The sequence below is a fragment of the Sycon ciliatum genome, chromosome 4 (genome assembly GCF_964019385.1).
Source record: "Sycon ciliatum chromosome 4, ocSycCili1.1, whole genome shotgun sequence".
Classification (NCBI taxonomy): domain Eukaryota; kingdom Metazoa; phylum Porifera; class Calcarea; order Leucosolenida; family Sycettidae; genus Sycon; species Sycon ciliatum.
In genome coordinates this window covers 9,318,580-9,333,579 of record NC_088646.1, presented here as the reverse complement: position 1 = coordinate 9,333,579, position 15,000 = coordinate 9,318,580, and the positions used below count along the sequence as shown (strand labels likewise).

General features: G+C 46.4%; 1 protein-coding gene across 1 annotated transcript in view; it reads right to left on the bottom strand.

Annotated features, from left to right (window-relative positions):
- LOC135814332 (ubiquitin carboxyl-terminal hydrolase 24-like) overlaps nucleotides 1–15,000 on the bottom strand; it is a 53,866-nt gene that overhangs the window by 5,157 nt on the left and 33,709 nt on the right. The window contains exons 40-59 of the mRNA XM_065327439.1: nucleotides 14,781–14,870; nucleotides 14,249–14,372; nucleotides 13,958–14,099; nucleotides 13,287–13,406; nucleotides 12,131–12,352; nucleotides 11,726–11,808; nucleotides 10,785–10,923; nucleotides 9,746–9,865; nucleotides 9,102–9,203; nucleotides 7,881–8,173; nucleotides 5,770–5,963; nucleotides 5,326–5,458; nucleotides 4,741–4,861; nucleotides 4,053–4,145; nucleotides 3,396–3,490; nucleotides 2,822–2,935; nucleotides 2,324–2,423; nucleotides 1,336–1,455; nucleotides 872–1,006; nucleotides 275–401 (exon numbers count right to left, since the gene is read on the bottom strand). Coding sequence (XP_065183511.1) covers nucleotides 275–401; nucleotides 872–1,006; nucleotides 1,336–1,455; nucleotides 2,324–2,423; nucleotides 2,822–2,935; nucleotides 3,396–3,490; nucleotides 4,053–4,145; nucleotides 4,741–4,861; nucleotides 5,326–5,458; nucleotides 5,770–5,963; nucleotides 7,881–8,173; nucleotides 9,102–9,203; nucleotides 9,746–9,865; nucleotides 10,785–10,923; nucleotides 11,726–11,808; nucleotides 12,131–12,352; nucleotides 13,287–13,406; nucleotides 13,958–14,099; nucleotides 14,249–14,372; nucleotides 14,781–14,870 — 2,667 coding nt within the window. The remainder of the gene's footprint in view (nucleotides 1–274; nucleotides 402–871; nucleotides 1,007–1,335; nucleotides 1,456–2,323; nucleotides 2,424–2,821; nucleotides 2,936–3,395; nucleotides 3,491–4,052; nucleotides 4,146–4,740; nucleotides 4,862–5,325; nucleotides 5,459–5,769; nucleotides 5,964–7,880; nucleotides 8,174–9,101; nucleotides 9,204–9,745; nucleotides 9,866–10,784; nucleotides 10,924–11,725; nucleotides 11,809–12,130; nucleotides 12,353–13,286; nucleotides 13,407–13,957; nucleotides 14,100–14,248; nucleotides 14,373–14,780; nucleotides 14,871–15,000) is intronic.

The following is a 15,000-nucleotide window of genomic DNA, read 5'->3' as shown; positions in this document are numbered from 1 at the left end:
GGATCTCAATGGTGCCGACAGCATGCCAGCTACACAATGTGGGTGCCAATACATTTTATTCATACTTCAAAGAGAATTTCAGAAGAGAGAGAGAGAGAGAGAGAGAGAGAGAGAGAGAGAGAGAGAGAGAGAGAGAGAGAGAGAGAGAGAGAGAGAGACAGAGAGAGACAGAGAGAGAGAGAGAGAGACAGAGAGAGACAGAGAGAAGAGGGGGGGGGGGAGATCAATTCTTGAAGACACTAGGATTGCATGTCACCCTATTTCAGGTACTTACGAGTAGTTTGGTGATAAGGAGCTACATTGCAGGTCAAGACAAGCTGGTAGAGCAAGGAGTAGAGCACATGCAAGTCACGGCTCTGCTGTGAACTCCAACGTCGTCCACTGTACACTTGCGCTGTCTCCTGCCACGCAAAACAAAACCAAGAAGAGAGAACTGTGCCATTGAAGCTCAACCCCGGTAAGAAACGCATCTTTTAAGACTAGAAATTGACGTTGACCAGCACATACTGGTACAGTACTTTACAAATGAGAGAGAGAGAGAGGGCTGGGTTGGATTCCATGATGCTGGTGCAAGATGGCGATGAAGCACAGAGGCTCACAGCTGGCTATAGACTACAGTGCTGGACAAGTAGTCATCTACATCTACAAGTATGTATGATGATCAGATCTACAAGTACGTATGATCAAACCTTTAGCAGCCTATTCCATGGGAACATCTGTGACAAGACGAACATAAGCACTGTATGTCCTTGAAATGTGCACTTGATGGGTGAACGTTTCTATGCAAAATCAGCCGCAGCTCCTAACAGCTCACAGTCTAGGGAAGACAGCAGAGAATTAGGCAATGCAAATACATGATCATGCTACTGACCATTGTGTCAACATTGGTCTCTAGCTGTGAACCAGAACTGGAAGCACCAGCAGAAGGCACCGGGCCCAGGAGAAATCGGCACATGTACTCAAACGCATTCTGCCGCAGCAGTATCTCGGAGAACAGATCAAACTTCTGCAAAGCACACGCATCCACAAGCAGTCACAGAGAACACAGGCAGAAAGCTTGAAATCAGAGCACAACACTAAACAGAGCATGGCTGGATTAGAGAATGTGGCTGCTGCCTAAGCACCGTATATGTAAGTCACACAACATCATCATCAACGTCATCATTGCCACCAATATCAAAAGATTGTCAGTTCTCTGCGCAAACACACCCTCACACCCCCACACAAAGACACAGACAGACACGAACAGACACAGACAGGCACACAGACAGACACACAAACACACACATAGGCACAGACACACACAGACACGCACACACAATGGCATACACATACCATGGTGAGAAGCTCGGCGAAGACCTGCAAGAACTGGCCGGACGTTTTGCAGTTGTCCACCAGCTCCTTCTCGAAGAAAGTCAACAAGTTGTGTATCAACCTATTGGCCGCAGGGTGATCCTATAAAAACAAAACAAGAAAGAGAATGGATATTTGCATTGGCAAGTCTGCAACACACCAGAATTGACGCCAGCTATAACTTGCAAGAAAGCGAAGCATGTTATATGTATTGTATCAGAAGGGCATGCATGAGCACTTGACTTCAAAACGAGCCAGCCAATCCATGCTGCACTGATATTGTATACATATGTAACATTATAACATTGGTGGAGATTAACAGGATAGCAGCGAGTATATACAGTGTACGGGTAAGGGTACACAAAAAACGAGAGTGGGCACCTTCTGTATGGGTGTCTTGTTACTTTGACATTCCTGGATGAAATGAGAGTTGATGCAGATAAACAGGCGGAGGTGTACAAAGTGCAGTTGTGCAGTAGGAGACGTGTTTGAACCCTGCACCGCATGCACTGCAATACTAACTGATGTAATCCAGGAATTCTCCGCAGTGACAGCAGTCCATTTGAGCTGCGCCCTATGGCTTTCATGTACTCTCGGTAGAGCATAATCACCAATCACATCACACATTACATGCGCCACCAATTCAGGTGAAACGTGTAACGTGTAACAAGTAGCAAGTCATGTGACAATTTCCTCAGTACAATCAAGCATGTCATGTGACAATTTCCTCAGTACAATCAAGCATGTCATGTGACAATTTCCTCAGTACAATCAAGCATGTCATGTGACTGGTCATGTGAACAGAGCAACACTAGACACATCCATGGAGGCTGTACACCAATCTAAGCGACACACACACGCACACACGCACACACACACACACACACACACACACACACACACACACACACACACACACACACACACACACACATACTTCAACAGCAGTGGGTTGCATCTCCTTTCTTACCGGCGTTCGGATATGCTCTGCGTAGCCCTTGAATATGTAGACGAGCAGTGAGAAGAAGAACTCGCGCACCTGAAAGTCGGGACACTCCAGTAGGAGAGGGCTGGGCAGAAATCCACACCACACCAGGCTATGTGGTTAGGGAGAAGTATGTACATGTACATCATGATTGTATACATACACCACTTTCAGTGTGTGCCATAAGAAAACAAACAGTCAGAACTGATAGGAGCCATGCTGAGACTTAGAATAAACACATATCAGTTCAATTTACTTGGGAGCAGGGCTAGTGAAAACGAAAGAAGCATCTACCTCCCCCCCCCCCCTAACATGCACCCGCACATCCACACCCCCACCCACAAACACCCACAAGCACCCGCACGCATGCACACACAAACACACGCCCGCACGCCCGCCCACCCGCACACACACACACACACACACACACGCACTACATGCACTCGCACACACAGCATCATTCCTGCACTGAGTGATTCTTACCAGAGATATCGCATTCCCTCCTCGGTGCACAGGTACTTGATGATCCAATCACAGGCTTCTCGGCTGTTTCTCAAAAGTGCCTCCATTATCTCTCTCCAGTTGTTCAGATCGGATCTATAGTAGAATACATGTTGGATAAAAGTACACAATCACACGTTTTCAGGCACAGTTGCTTACATCAATGCAATGTGTACATGTACACATGATCAGTTTGATAACAAGAATCAATTGCAGCTAGCCAGGAAGTGCAGCTTGGAATTTCGGTTGGAAGTATGGCTTAAGCAGGACAAAGGAAGCTGACTGCGCAATGCAGCTGTTTTATTATCCACAAATGGGGGACCGCAGTGGATAACGTCCACTTTGAGCTTGCGCCACTCACCTCCAAGTCCCTTAATGCCAGTATGAGTATGAGTGTGAGTATGAGTATGCTACATGCCCAGTGGTACAGTAGTGCAATGTTACTGTTTGATAGTACATGTGTGTAGTAACACGTTCTACTGAACAAACTCATACAACTGAGAACAGGTACCCAGGTTTCACCACGCATGCCCACCATCGCTATGCCATAACCTACCGTATTGCCGCCCGCAGATGCAAGTAGGTATTGAAGAGATAGCCGACACACAGCTGAACGCACGGTATAGCTATCTGCGGAGCCGAGTGATAGTGCTGCACAACAAAGAACAACAACAACAACAACAACACCAACACCAACACCAACAACAACACCAACAACAACACCAAGAACACAACACAAGGGAGTTTTAGCATTATATACATGTAGAGATCAACTAAGGTGTTATAGCAAAGAACAATGCTATTCCTGAAACGCACATGAATCAAATCACTTGGGACCAAGCATCATAGTTGAGACGACACCATAGTGATCATACAACATGTATTGGCCGGCAAGCTGGCATACTGGAAGAGCGTGTGGTCCGGACACACACCGTGGCGTTCGTTTGGGCAGGGAGAGAGGAGGATACTGCATCAATAGTATGATGTGCGTGTCGAAGACAAAAAAATGCGTGTGACAAACTCTAGGCTGACCTATAATTACAGGATTTCAAATGTGCATCAGACCGACATACAGCATCAGACAGACATACAGCATCAGACAGACACACACCAAGATGCCATACACACAGCATCAGAGTCGGATGATTAGACATACACACAGCATCAGACATACACACAGCAAGATGCCATTCCGCTAGGCCGTAGCACTAACCGAGTTGAAGCGCACCAAGTCCCGAATAAACGTGTAGTACTCGGGACAGTACATAGCTCTGTTGATCATGAAGCGCAAGTTGTCCTCGTACACCTGAAACAACAGTGAAGACGGTGTGAACTTAGAATGATGTCAACCATCATACATCAACAACAGATTACACACTTACACAGCTGTCGGGCAGGGCTGGCTATTCGCAAGCAACCACACACACACGCATGCATGCACGCACGCACGCACGCACGCACACACACACACACACACACACACACACACACACACACACACACACACATTACATACGTATACAATACCACAAACCAAGAGATTACCAACATACTGCATTACAATTTATTTTACTTTACACGTACAGTCAACTTCGCTTATAACCGCACTCGGTGGGGCATTAAAAAGGTGTCCTTATTCGCGAAGTGGCGTTATACCCGAAGTCTCATTATGTGTATTACAGTGGGATGGGACTTTGCTCTGGGCATGGAAATTCTGTCGTTATTCGCGAATTGTCGTTATATCCGCAGTCGCTATTAGCGAAGTTGACTGTACACGGATTCAAACATGATCACAGTACATGTACTAGTGATCAGCGACTAGACAACAAGGCAAGCAAAGCAAGGCAAGCAAAGCAAGCCAGCACAAGCAGAACTACATGTAAGTCCATGCACAGGCTCACCATCTTCTGTATGCGCCCGGGAATCTTTTCAGCAAAGAGACCTTTCCGATCTCCTCTCCGAATTAGGGCTTCCAGCTGAGAAAGTCGGCCACTGCCTCCTTTTTCATCGTGAGACGATGACCTAGGCAAAAGACAATGAAGGCAAAGTGAAACATGAAGCCCCATCACAATCTGCCTGTTGTGTAGACAGTGTAGTGCAAGTGCCAATGTATATCCCGCTATTATCAGCATACTCTCAATGTATATCCCGCTATTATCAGCATACTCTCAATGTATATCATGCTATTATCAGCATACTCTCAATGTATATCCCGCTATTATCAGCATACTCTCAATGTATATCATGCTATTATCAGCATACTCTTTCAAACTACAACACATTGCAAAGCTAAACACATCTCTAAACAGCAGCAAGAATGCAAACTACTAGTAGTAGCTTATAATACTTAATAGAAGCAGAGACCAGAACGGCGGACGGGTGCTCGGCTGGCAGGGCAAGTGACACAAGGTATCATGGCGGCGCTGCAGACAACAGCACTAGTGCCAGTACGATGTACACATGTAAGAGTGCATTCTGGGACTTACGACATGTCACTGCCCGTGCTCTCCTGCCGATCGCGTGCTTGCTGTTGCTGCTGCTGCTGCTTGTCCGGATTCATAGCTTCATAGAAGAGCATGTATCCATTCCAATAGCGATGGCGATTCTCCGAGTATGCCACTGAAAACAACAACATCCATCACACCAAAACTAAAACAAAGAAACATTCCAGAAAACACACATGCACATGAAGTGAGGATGCCATACTGGCCAATATATTCACACAGAGCCTGGCAGGAAGTAGACATCCAGAGAATTATGCCCAGCCAGCAGAAAGAAACAGCAGATCTGAGATAGTACCAGAATAAGCACATCCCATCAGATAAAGTCTGAAGTAATGCCAATAAAAACACCGTATCAGCACAGATATCAACATGAACTGGAGAAGGAGACCACGCACACTCATACACAAAAAAAACATAATCCCTGACCTCCATCATAATTCTTGACCTTGTAGGAGCCACCGAAGCACTCTTGCTCCAACGATTCATCAGTCATATTGCATTCTTCTACCACGGTGTCATTGAACTTGAACCATTTGCCAGGCGATGGGGCAGGAGCACCATCCCGTTCCTCTGGCGGACACACTAGATCCTCAGCCGTAGCATCAGCGCTGGTACGTGGCCTGGCCACCACAACAACAGCAGCAGCAGCAGCAACAAACAACAGCAGCAGCAACAACATTTCAAAAGAGATCAGAACAATCCAGCAATGTACATGTGAGAAAGAGCATACATATGGTGAGAAGGCATGTGGTCGCCATCGTTTCATCAGGCATGTTCGCTGCTTGTACACAAGGATTCATTGCGAAGGGGATTTGAAGTTTTTTGAACATGGAAATACAGTTCGTAAGGCCAAGTAAAAAATTGATAGTTTATCGTCCGCGCCCGCCCCGAATTTTCACCCTCCCGGCCAAATTATTTTATTTTTTAGTACTGGTAAATGTATTGTATATACTGCGGTCAACAGCCTCTAACCAGCATGGCCGTAGATTTTCGAACGTCAAGTCCACAGACTGAACCATAATTTAGTTGCGATGGGCTTGAAAAGTGAAATTGATTATCAGCTGCCTGATTTTCTTCATTTTTCTACGTTGGTTGTTGCACTTTTCCATATTAGAATCCTGAAAATGGTCTTGCAAGATGTTATTCTTGGCTGACGATTCATCTGCATCACATGGATTTATCTCACTCTGCGCCAAAATGGCTTCAAAACAAAGAAGTCTGGGGTTGCGAATACCTACCCTACAGCCATACATACAAAAAATAAAAAAATAAAAACCTCCCGTCCGCCCCGATTTCTCGGGAAAAGCTGACGATAAACAATCAATATAATTATTTTACATGGCCCAACCCTCTTTTTTACAGTGTAGGTCGGAAGCAGTTTCCCACGCTCCTGTGTTTTAGGGCTTTTTTTTTAGCTGTGTAGAAACCGTCCCATGCCAGGTACAACACTGTCCTGGGCTATGGCGACAGGTGCGCCAGTAGATGTCGAGTGTCCGGCAGATCTGGTGTCCCCCACCTTCGAAACGTCAAGTTCAAACCAGAGTATGGAGAAATCTTACTTTCTGAAGATCGTTGAAATACTGGAGCTAGACCGCAGTGAAGCTGCGGACAGGGAGAAACGACTTCTAAATCGTATCTACCACTTTACGCGGAAAGTAGAAGAGCTCACAAACGAGATGACAGCTTTGCAGTCTGCTCAAGACGACAGCAATGAAGGCCAAAGACGCCAAGGATCTCCCTCGGTGCAAAAAACATCCCAGAAGAAACAGAAGCGTGTTGCAGCTTCCAGCTCTGGCGCACCCGTAGCTGGCTGCCCACAAAAGGAACTAGTACGAGATTCGGTTGAACCCTGCTCCTCAGTTGTACGTACCGAACAAGATACCAGCGTGACCGAAGCGTCCAGGGTGCATCAAATGGACCCAGGTACTCCAACTGATGCCAAATTTGGCAAACAAAGACTTTCCAGAATGCTCCCTACGTTTGAAGAGGATGCGGAAGGCAGCAATTTATGGCAGATGATCTGCACTAAGAAGCCAACAGGAAGAAAGGCTGTTCTGTTCGTGGGCAACCTCCAGAAGGATTGCGATGCAGATACCCTTTGTCAATACGTACAACGACGGGTGCAAGAGGTTGGCGTGAAGGTGCAAATCCATGATTGCACGCTATTTCCCAAGGAGAAAGGTCACTCAGCCCGACTCATTCTCAACAGGACGAGTATTGAACTTGTAAATACGAAGGAATTTTGGCCATTTCCGTACTACAGTCGAAAGCGGAACTTCGACAAGTACCCTGGATGTGCCCCACTTATCCACTTCAAAGAAAATACGAGCAACATAGAAGACGCAATAGTCTGCACATGCACACAGTAATAGCAGCAGCAGCAGCAGCAGCAGCAGCTTGAGACCACAAGTGAGAAAGTCCTCCACATGGGTTCACAGCATAGCACGCAGCGCAGCACAACGCAGCGCAGTACTGCAAATACCCAGAACTAATGCAAGCAACATGGCGGCGGCATTCAGCACTCGACCAGCACTTACTGTCTTTCTTTGATGAAGGAATAATAATGGCCAGAGTTAGCCTGTCCACTATGCACCACCACACCAACAAGCTCAAACCACTGTTCTGTAAGTTTCGCACTGTGCGCTGGAGCAGCCTCAGTGGCTTCGTCCTGGTCAGATGCAGCACCGATATCTTGATCATTGTCGTCGGCGGTTGCATCAGCATTCGTAGCATCACCAGCACTACTGGACAGGGAAGAAACAGCCGTGTCCATGCTAGAACGCGATACGGAAGTCCTTAATGTTGCACTGTCGCTTGTAGCATCCGCAACCTGCAGAGAAAGCAAACGCACACATGTGCTCAACGTGCTAGTAACTGCTACTGCAAACAGCTGTGTGCATGTGTGTGTGTGTGTATGTGTGTGTGTGTGTGTGTGTGTGTGTGTGTGTGTGTGTGTGTGTGTGTGTGTGTGTGTGTGTGTGTGTGTGTGTGTGCGTGTGTGCACATGTGCTCAGAAATATACAATCCACTGTCTACAGTAATTTGAACGCTTCGTTCACACTTCCACCTCCTTGCAGCATACAGCACACAGCTCCGTTCAGTCTAATCTTCAACAGTAAAGTAATACAGATCCACACCAGTGTAAAGAATTTCCTACAGTTGCGGCAAAAGAGATGGGACATCCTATAAGAGCCCATGTCACACCACAACGTGCAGTCCCTACAGCCCTGCATACATGTACAAGTCTCACTGGTCCAGGATAACATGACCTAGTTAGTAGTAGTCCACAATACACTGCACATCATACAACTAGGGTATAACATGACCTAGTAGTCCACAATACACTGCACATCATACAAGTAGTGTTTCATTCTCATCACAAATGTCTTACACGGGAACACCTCTAGAGGATAGAGGCGACTCCCCAACATGAAGTGGACACTGAATGCGAAATATCTTTAGTCTTCACGGCAAGTACCGCCTCTCACTTGCCGTACCTGTAGTTCAGTATTCTTACCAGCAATGATTGGCTGGAAGTGATGCGCACTCCTGCCATGACCATTCAGAGCCACAAACTAAAACCCAAAACGTTGCCATACACTCTCTTCTATGGACCATGCACGTCCTGCACACACACACACCATGTACCATACACACACACACACACACACCCACACACCCACACATCCACACACCCCACATATCCACACCCCACATATCCACACCCACATCCACAAACACGACAGATTCACACTCACCTCGCTTTCAGGTGACGCAGCATCAGTATCAGGAGCAGCATTCTTCTCTTTCAGGGCCATTCCAGCCTCCGTGTATGGAGCCATGTCAATCACCCAAGGAAACTAACATCACAGAGCAAGGCACAACAACAACAACAACAACAACAACAACAACAACAACAACAACAACAACAACAACAACAACAACAACAACAACAACAACAACAACAACAACAACAACAACAACGTGAGAATAAAGATTTGAAACAACAACAACAAGCATCTCTTATTGGCCACTGGCTATCGTGAGAATAAAGATTTGAAACAACAACAACAACAACAACAACAACAACAACAACAACAACAACAACAACAACAACAACAACAACAACAACAACAACAACAACAACAACAACAACAACAACAACAACAACCAACTCACACTATTATCTCTTATTGGCCACTGGCTATCATGAGAATAAAGATTTGAAACCAAAGAAAGAATAGAAACACACAGGCTGGTATGGTGTGGTAACAGACAGCTGGTCAAATACAGCAACAATCACCACCATACATCACTCCACTTAGTAAACAGAATAAAACAGTAGGAGATAAAGATACGTGCTCTACACTCATAGCGAAGAACATAACAAAAATTCGCTCACCTCAAAGTGATCATCAAATTTCAGTGCCCTCTGTTGTTCCCAGTCAAAACAGAATCGTTTCAACTGCATAACGAGAGTGTTTGGCATGGTCTTGATGCAGATGCGCTTCAGTGTATCACGCTGGTAGATGCAAAACACACACACCCACACACCACACACACCCACACACACCCACACACCCACACACACACACCCACACACACACACACACACACACACACACACACACACACACACACACACACACACACACACACACACACACACACACACACACACACACACACACACACACACACACACACACACACACACACACACACACACATGCAAAACAAGCCAACAGAATTCATCCGATGATTGTACACAATCAATGTCAATCATACACATTTACATACATGGACTCACACCCACACACACCCACACACACGCAGGGGAAACCTCATGCTCACAGTAAAGGCAAAAGCTGCACACCCCTGCAGAACACAAAGCCTGTGCCCTGCTCCTGTTGACAGTCCAGTGCCTGTGCAGTGACAAAGCTGCACAGCAGTGCCTGCTGCTAACCTATGCTGTTCATGGGCGGATTTCATGGAGCATCACTGCATAGTATGAATAGTATCAAGAGTACATAACCCCCCAGAGTGTGCAACGCCTGATCCAGTTCTGCACAGGGTCTTGGTCGAGCGGAATCGGATCTTTGCGTCATAATACCGTACACATCTGAGGGGAACCCGGGGAGTCGCGGGTACTCTTGGATCAAAAACAATGGTGCCCTGCCTCGAGACCGGCCTTGCGCTGGTGTGAAGTGTACGCATGACATCAGAAGATCCGATTCCGCTCGACCAAGACCCTACACAGAGCTGGATCGGCGTTGCACACTCTGGGGGGTTATGTACTCTTGATAGTATCAACGAGCTGGGACACATCAGCTGGCTAACAAAAAGAAGCAACCAGATCAGTAGCCATTGCCATACACCACTCGCATGGCACACCGCTTCTGACTCCGGTAAGCGAAAGAAGAGACTCGACATTAGCTCACCTTCTGCTCACACTTCTCACAGAAGTATGCATTGTCACCTTCGAGCAGCTCGCCCTTTACAAACAACTCCAGTGATTCTTTCAACTTTCCATCAGTCAGACCAAGCTGCAAAGTGCAGAAAGGCTCTTCTCTTTCATACCTGAAAGGCAAAATCCACAAAAACAAAACAGAAGAACATCAGCATATGCCAAGGGCAACACTCCAGCACACTGGATATTTCCTAGAGCTATACGGTGTCTGTCAAAGTCTATGGACGCATTCGACTAGAAATTCCACCTTCCCGTTGAATTAGGTAAAATCAGTGTAATCGAACGGTATATGCATGGAAGTGGAATTCTAGCGTGGAGGGAGCCTGTGTATAAACGAACACGTCCAATACCACCTGTCATCTGAGATCGGCTATCCCAGGTCTCAACAATCAGTCAACATACATTTAAATCTGCAAGTACAGCACCGTACAGCCTTGTATAAAGGCCTGTCTCATAAAGAAGCTTGTTTTGAATACAAGCCTGAATTTCAATATGCACTGTCGCCACATAATCCTAGTTTTAGTGTTGACATACATGTAGATCGATATACCTGACTAAATCCAAGCCTAGCCCTGACATCGGGTTCTGAAAGTAAAGCCCAGCCGTCTTTCGCGACATTACGGTAGGCGGGTGCCACTGGCCAGTGGATACGACATGGCTTAACACATAATTATAACACGAAGCGGAGCACTAATACATGCACACATGTCACAACAGCGGCTCGAGTGAGTTGTGCAACTCAACCCAAGTTTCCTTTGAGCTGTGTTCACATTCGAGCAAGAACAAGCCAACAGCGGCGGCGGCAGCAGCAGTAACAGCAGCAGCAGCAGTAACAGCAGCAGCAGCAGCAGCAGCAGCAGCAGCAGTAACAGCAACAAAATCAGCAGCAGAACACTGCATTTCTGCACTGACCGGTGAGGACAACCACGGCACAGCTTTTGATCTCCAAACACACCACCAAATGACTTGGCGAACACGGGCTCTTTCTTGTATTTCTGTAAACAGAAACAGCAATGAACAACAATACATTCTCACTCCGATGACAAAAGTGCATGATAAAACCGGCTAGAACTGTCCATCTCTCTGCTTATCACCAGAGTAGATGTCCATACAAACATTTCTCATGCTGCATGGAGCAACATGAGGGTGCATTTGGCAGAGCATACTGGGGCAGACGCAGCCACGTAAAGCGGTCGAGTTAAAACTGTGCTTGGGAAAACAGTTCGCAGACTGTTTGCACAGTGCACACAGACACATTCACACAGACACTCCCAGACGCACACATACACTCACACATACGCACACCCACGCACTGACCTTCAGCTCCTCGTCTAACTGATCAGTGAGGCTGTTGAAGAACTCGAAAGCATCCTGCTGTTCGCGCACATTGATAGCATCTCCAAAGAGCTTAAAAGATGACCAGAACTTGTCCGGCGAGTAGAACTGCTGCTTGCTTTCCATCAGATAGGCCATGATGCACTGCATCTGAAAGAAGACGTTGCTGTCTTCTAGTCCATCACTATCGACAGCAAGCAGAGCCTAAATCAGCAAGAGCACAGTACAGCACAAAGAGCCACGGACAGGTGAGACGTTGGCAATGCCAGCTTTGTCTTGGGACTGGGTGAAGCAGTTGGACCTTCATAAACACATACATGTATAAACACACCTCCGCGCGCCATAAGTCATCTCAAAGGAAAAATAACGCCACAAAAGGTCTCCAGTGGGGGTCGTAATCAGTGTATCAGTGTATACTAGTGTTGAAACGAATAATCGAATAATCGAATAATTTAGAATATTCGTGGGGTGAACGAATAATCAAATAGTCGTAGGAATTATCAGAAATCGAAAAGAAAAAAAAGAAAAAAAGAAAAAACGATCTATGCTCAGTGCTGATGACCCTGCTGATAATTGCACTGCGTAGATCTGCTCGTAGTATTTCTTCTCAATCTCTTCTCCTCCAAGTTAATCTCCTATCGGTATCTAGTATTACTTCTGTTCTTTCCATACGAGGGAAACATGGATGCAGTGAATGTGATTTTCGGTCTTTGACCACTTTCGACCAAGACCCTATGCAGAGCTGGATCAGGCGTTGCACACTCTGGGGGGTTATGTACTCTTGGCAGCACAGGTTAATTAACCGGTTTTGCACCACCACATAACAAAATCCGATAATCAGCAGAAAAAATTTAAATACTTAAAAAGTGCTGAAAAAGTGTTGAAAAATGCCATCATGCGTATGATAGAACATAGATTATTCGTTCGATGGTGGGCGAAAATATTCGATAGATTATTCGTTCGAAGAATCCGTGTTCGGTTTAAACACTAGTGTATACCACCATCAAGCAACTGAACACTTGTGCTCTGTTTGCTGTAATAGTACATACAGACACAGTGCATATACACAGCGAGCATCAGTCAAGACATGCCCTCCCAAGCACGCATTGCAAAACACCTAGAGCAGTGCAGCCCTCACCTCCTTGATGCCGTTGACCATATGGAACTGTTGTAGAACTGAGTTCATGTAGCAAGTTGCTCCGGCATTGCGCAGACCAACATAGCCACTCGATGAGCGCTCGGCAACCTGAGGTACAGTCTGTGTAGACAAGAGTCATGCAGCGATGGAAACATCACAAACAGCAGACCAATATAGATCATGAATGACTAGCCTTCCAGCAATGGCACACACACACACACACACACACACATTTACTTACTTACATACACACGCACACACCAGCAGTGTTTCAAGAGAAGTTACAGAGTGCCGTGCTGTTACATGTAGCCCAACATACAACAATGTACTGGAAAGAAAGAAATTTGATAAGCAAGATGTTAAAGGAATCAGAGAAGTTCCAGGAACGACGGGCAAACTTGACACAAACACGGATATGGACTGTCAAGAGTTACACATCACACCCAATGGCAATGTACAGCTCCGTCGGTTGGCATTTCATCAGAATTCCTGATCTATGCGATCTGGCTAAGTTGGATTATTTGAGCTCTGCATAATCTCAGCAACAAGAAGCACTCCTGGCTGGTAAGAAGGGTACTCCTGTATAATCCGTTAGTCACTGTGTGTGTGTGTGGGGGGGGGGGGGGGGGCAGAGGAGCAACAGTACACCTACAACCAGTACTGGTACTTACATCCCACTGTTTGGCAACCTCTGGGTTGAACTGGTGATGCATAGTCAACAGCTGGTGTACCAAGTATGTCAGGTTCTCTGGACAGCCATGCGCTAGCGTGACCAGCAGCGAATAAGCCGCAGACTGGCAACGCGAATCGCACCTGCAAACGGACACGCATGTACACGTGCACACACACACACACACAGGCGGGTTACATCCAGTCCTGCTAGCTTTCGCTCCACTGACATTGTCCATAACTCTCGTATAAGGTCACCAGTACAGCAGCAGCATTTCCAAACCTGTACTGACCTGGGAGGTTGGCCGGTGATGATCTTGGCCTCCTCGCTGCTGCCAGCATCAGCACCACGGTCCAGGCAGAGCTTAGACGCTTCAAACAGGAATCGATGCAATAGTGTCTCAATCAATGCGGGGCCTAAAATAACACAAAACAAGCAGGCACAAGCATTCATATAAACTTGCAGGGTTCTATATCAAAAATTAAATTACATTATAAGAGCAAATACCAGAGGTACACACCGCACCCATCAAGAGTCAGTCTTCAGCTGTTGGCTGGTACACATTCTGTGTACTGCACTTACTCATACTGTGATTTACGGAATCCTTTCACTACATTCTAACCTTGTCAATTTACTTACATTCGGGAGTTCAACATGAACTGTACTCAACATGAACTGTGCTGTATACTGTATTCTGACGTGAGATTGGGACAGCTAGAGTTCATTGCTGCAAAATTTGGCTACTTGGCAGATCGCTCAAGAAGTGTCTACAGTCATACAGGCAGGAGGTACATGTAAACAGTCTACCATGCATGCATACACACCTTCCTTGGACTTGCTGCTGCCTTCGCATGTGAACAGAAGGCGAATCAAGCCCATGTGGCCAACAAGGACAGTGCTGATGTGTGGCACACCTGCACACACACGCAAGCACACACACACACACACACACACACACACGCAAGAAACCCACAAACACAGCAGAATGTTTCAGATCCATCGGAGAATGACCGGTACATATGCAAGCACTACGCCATTAGGAAT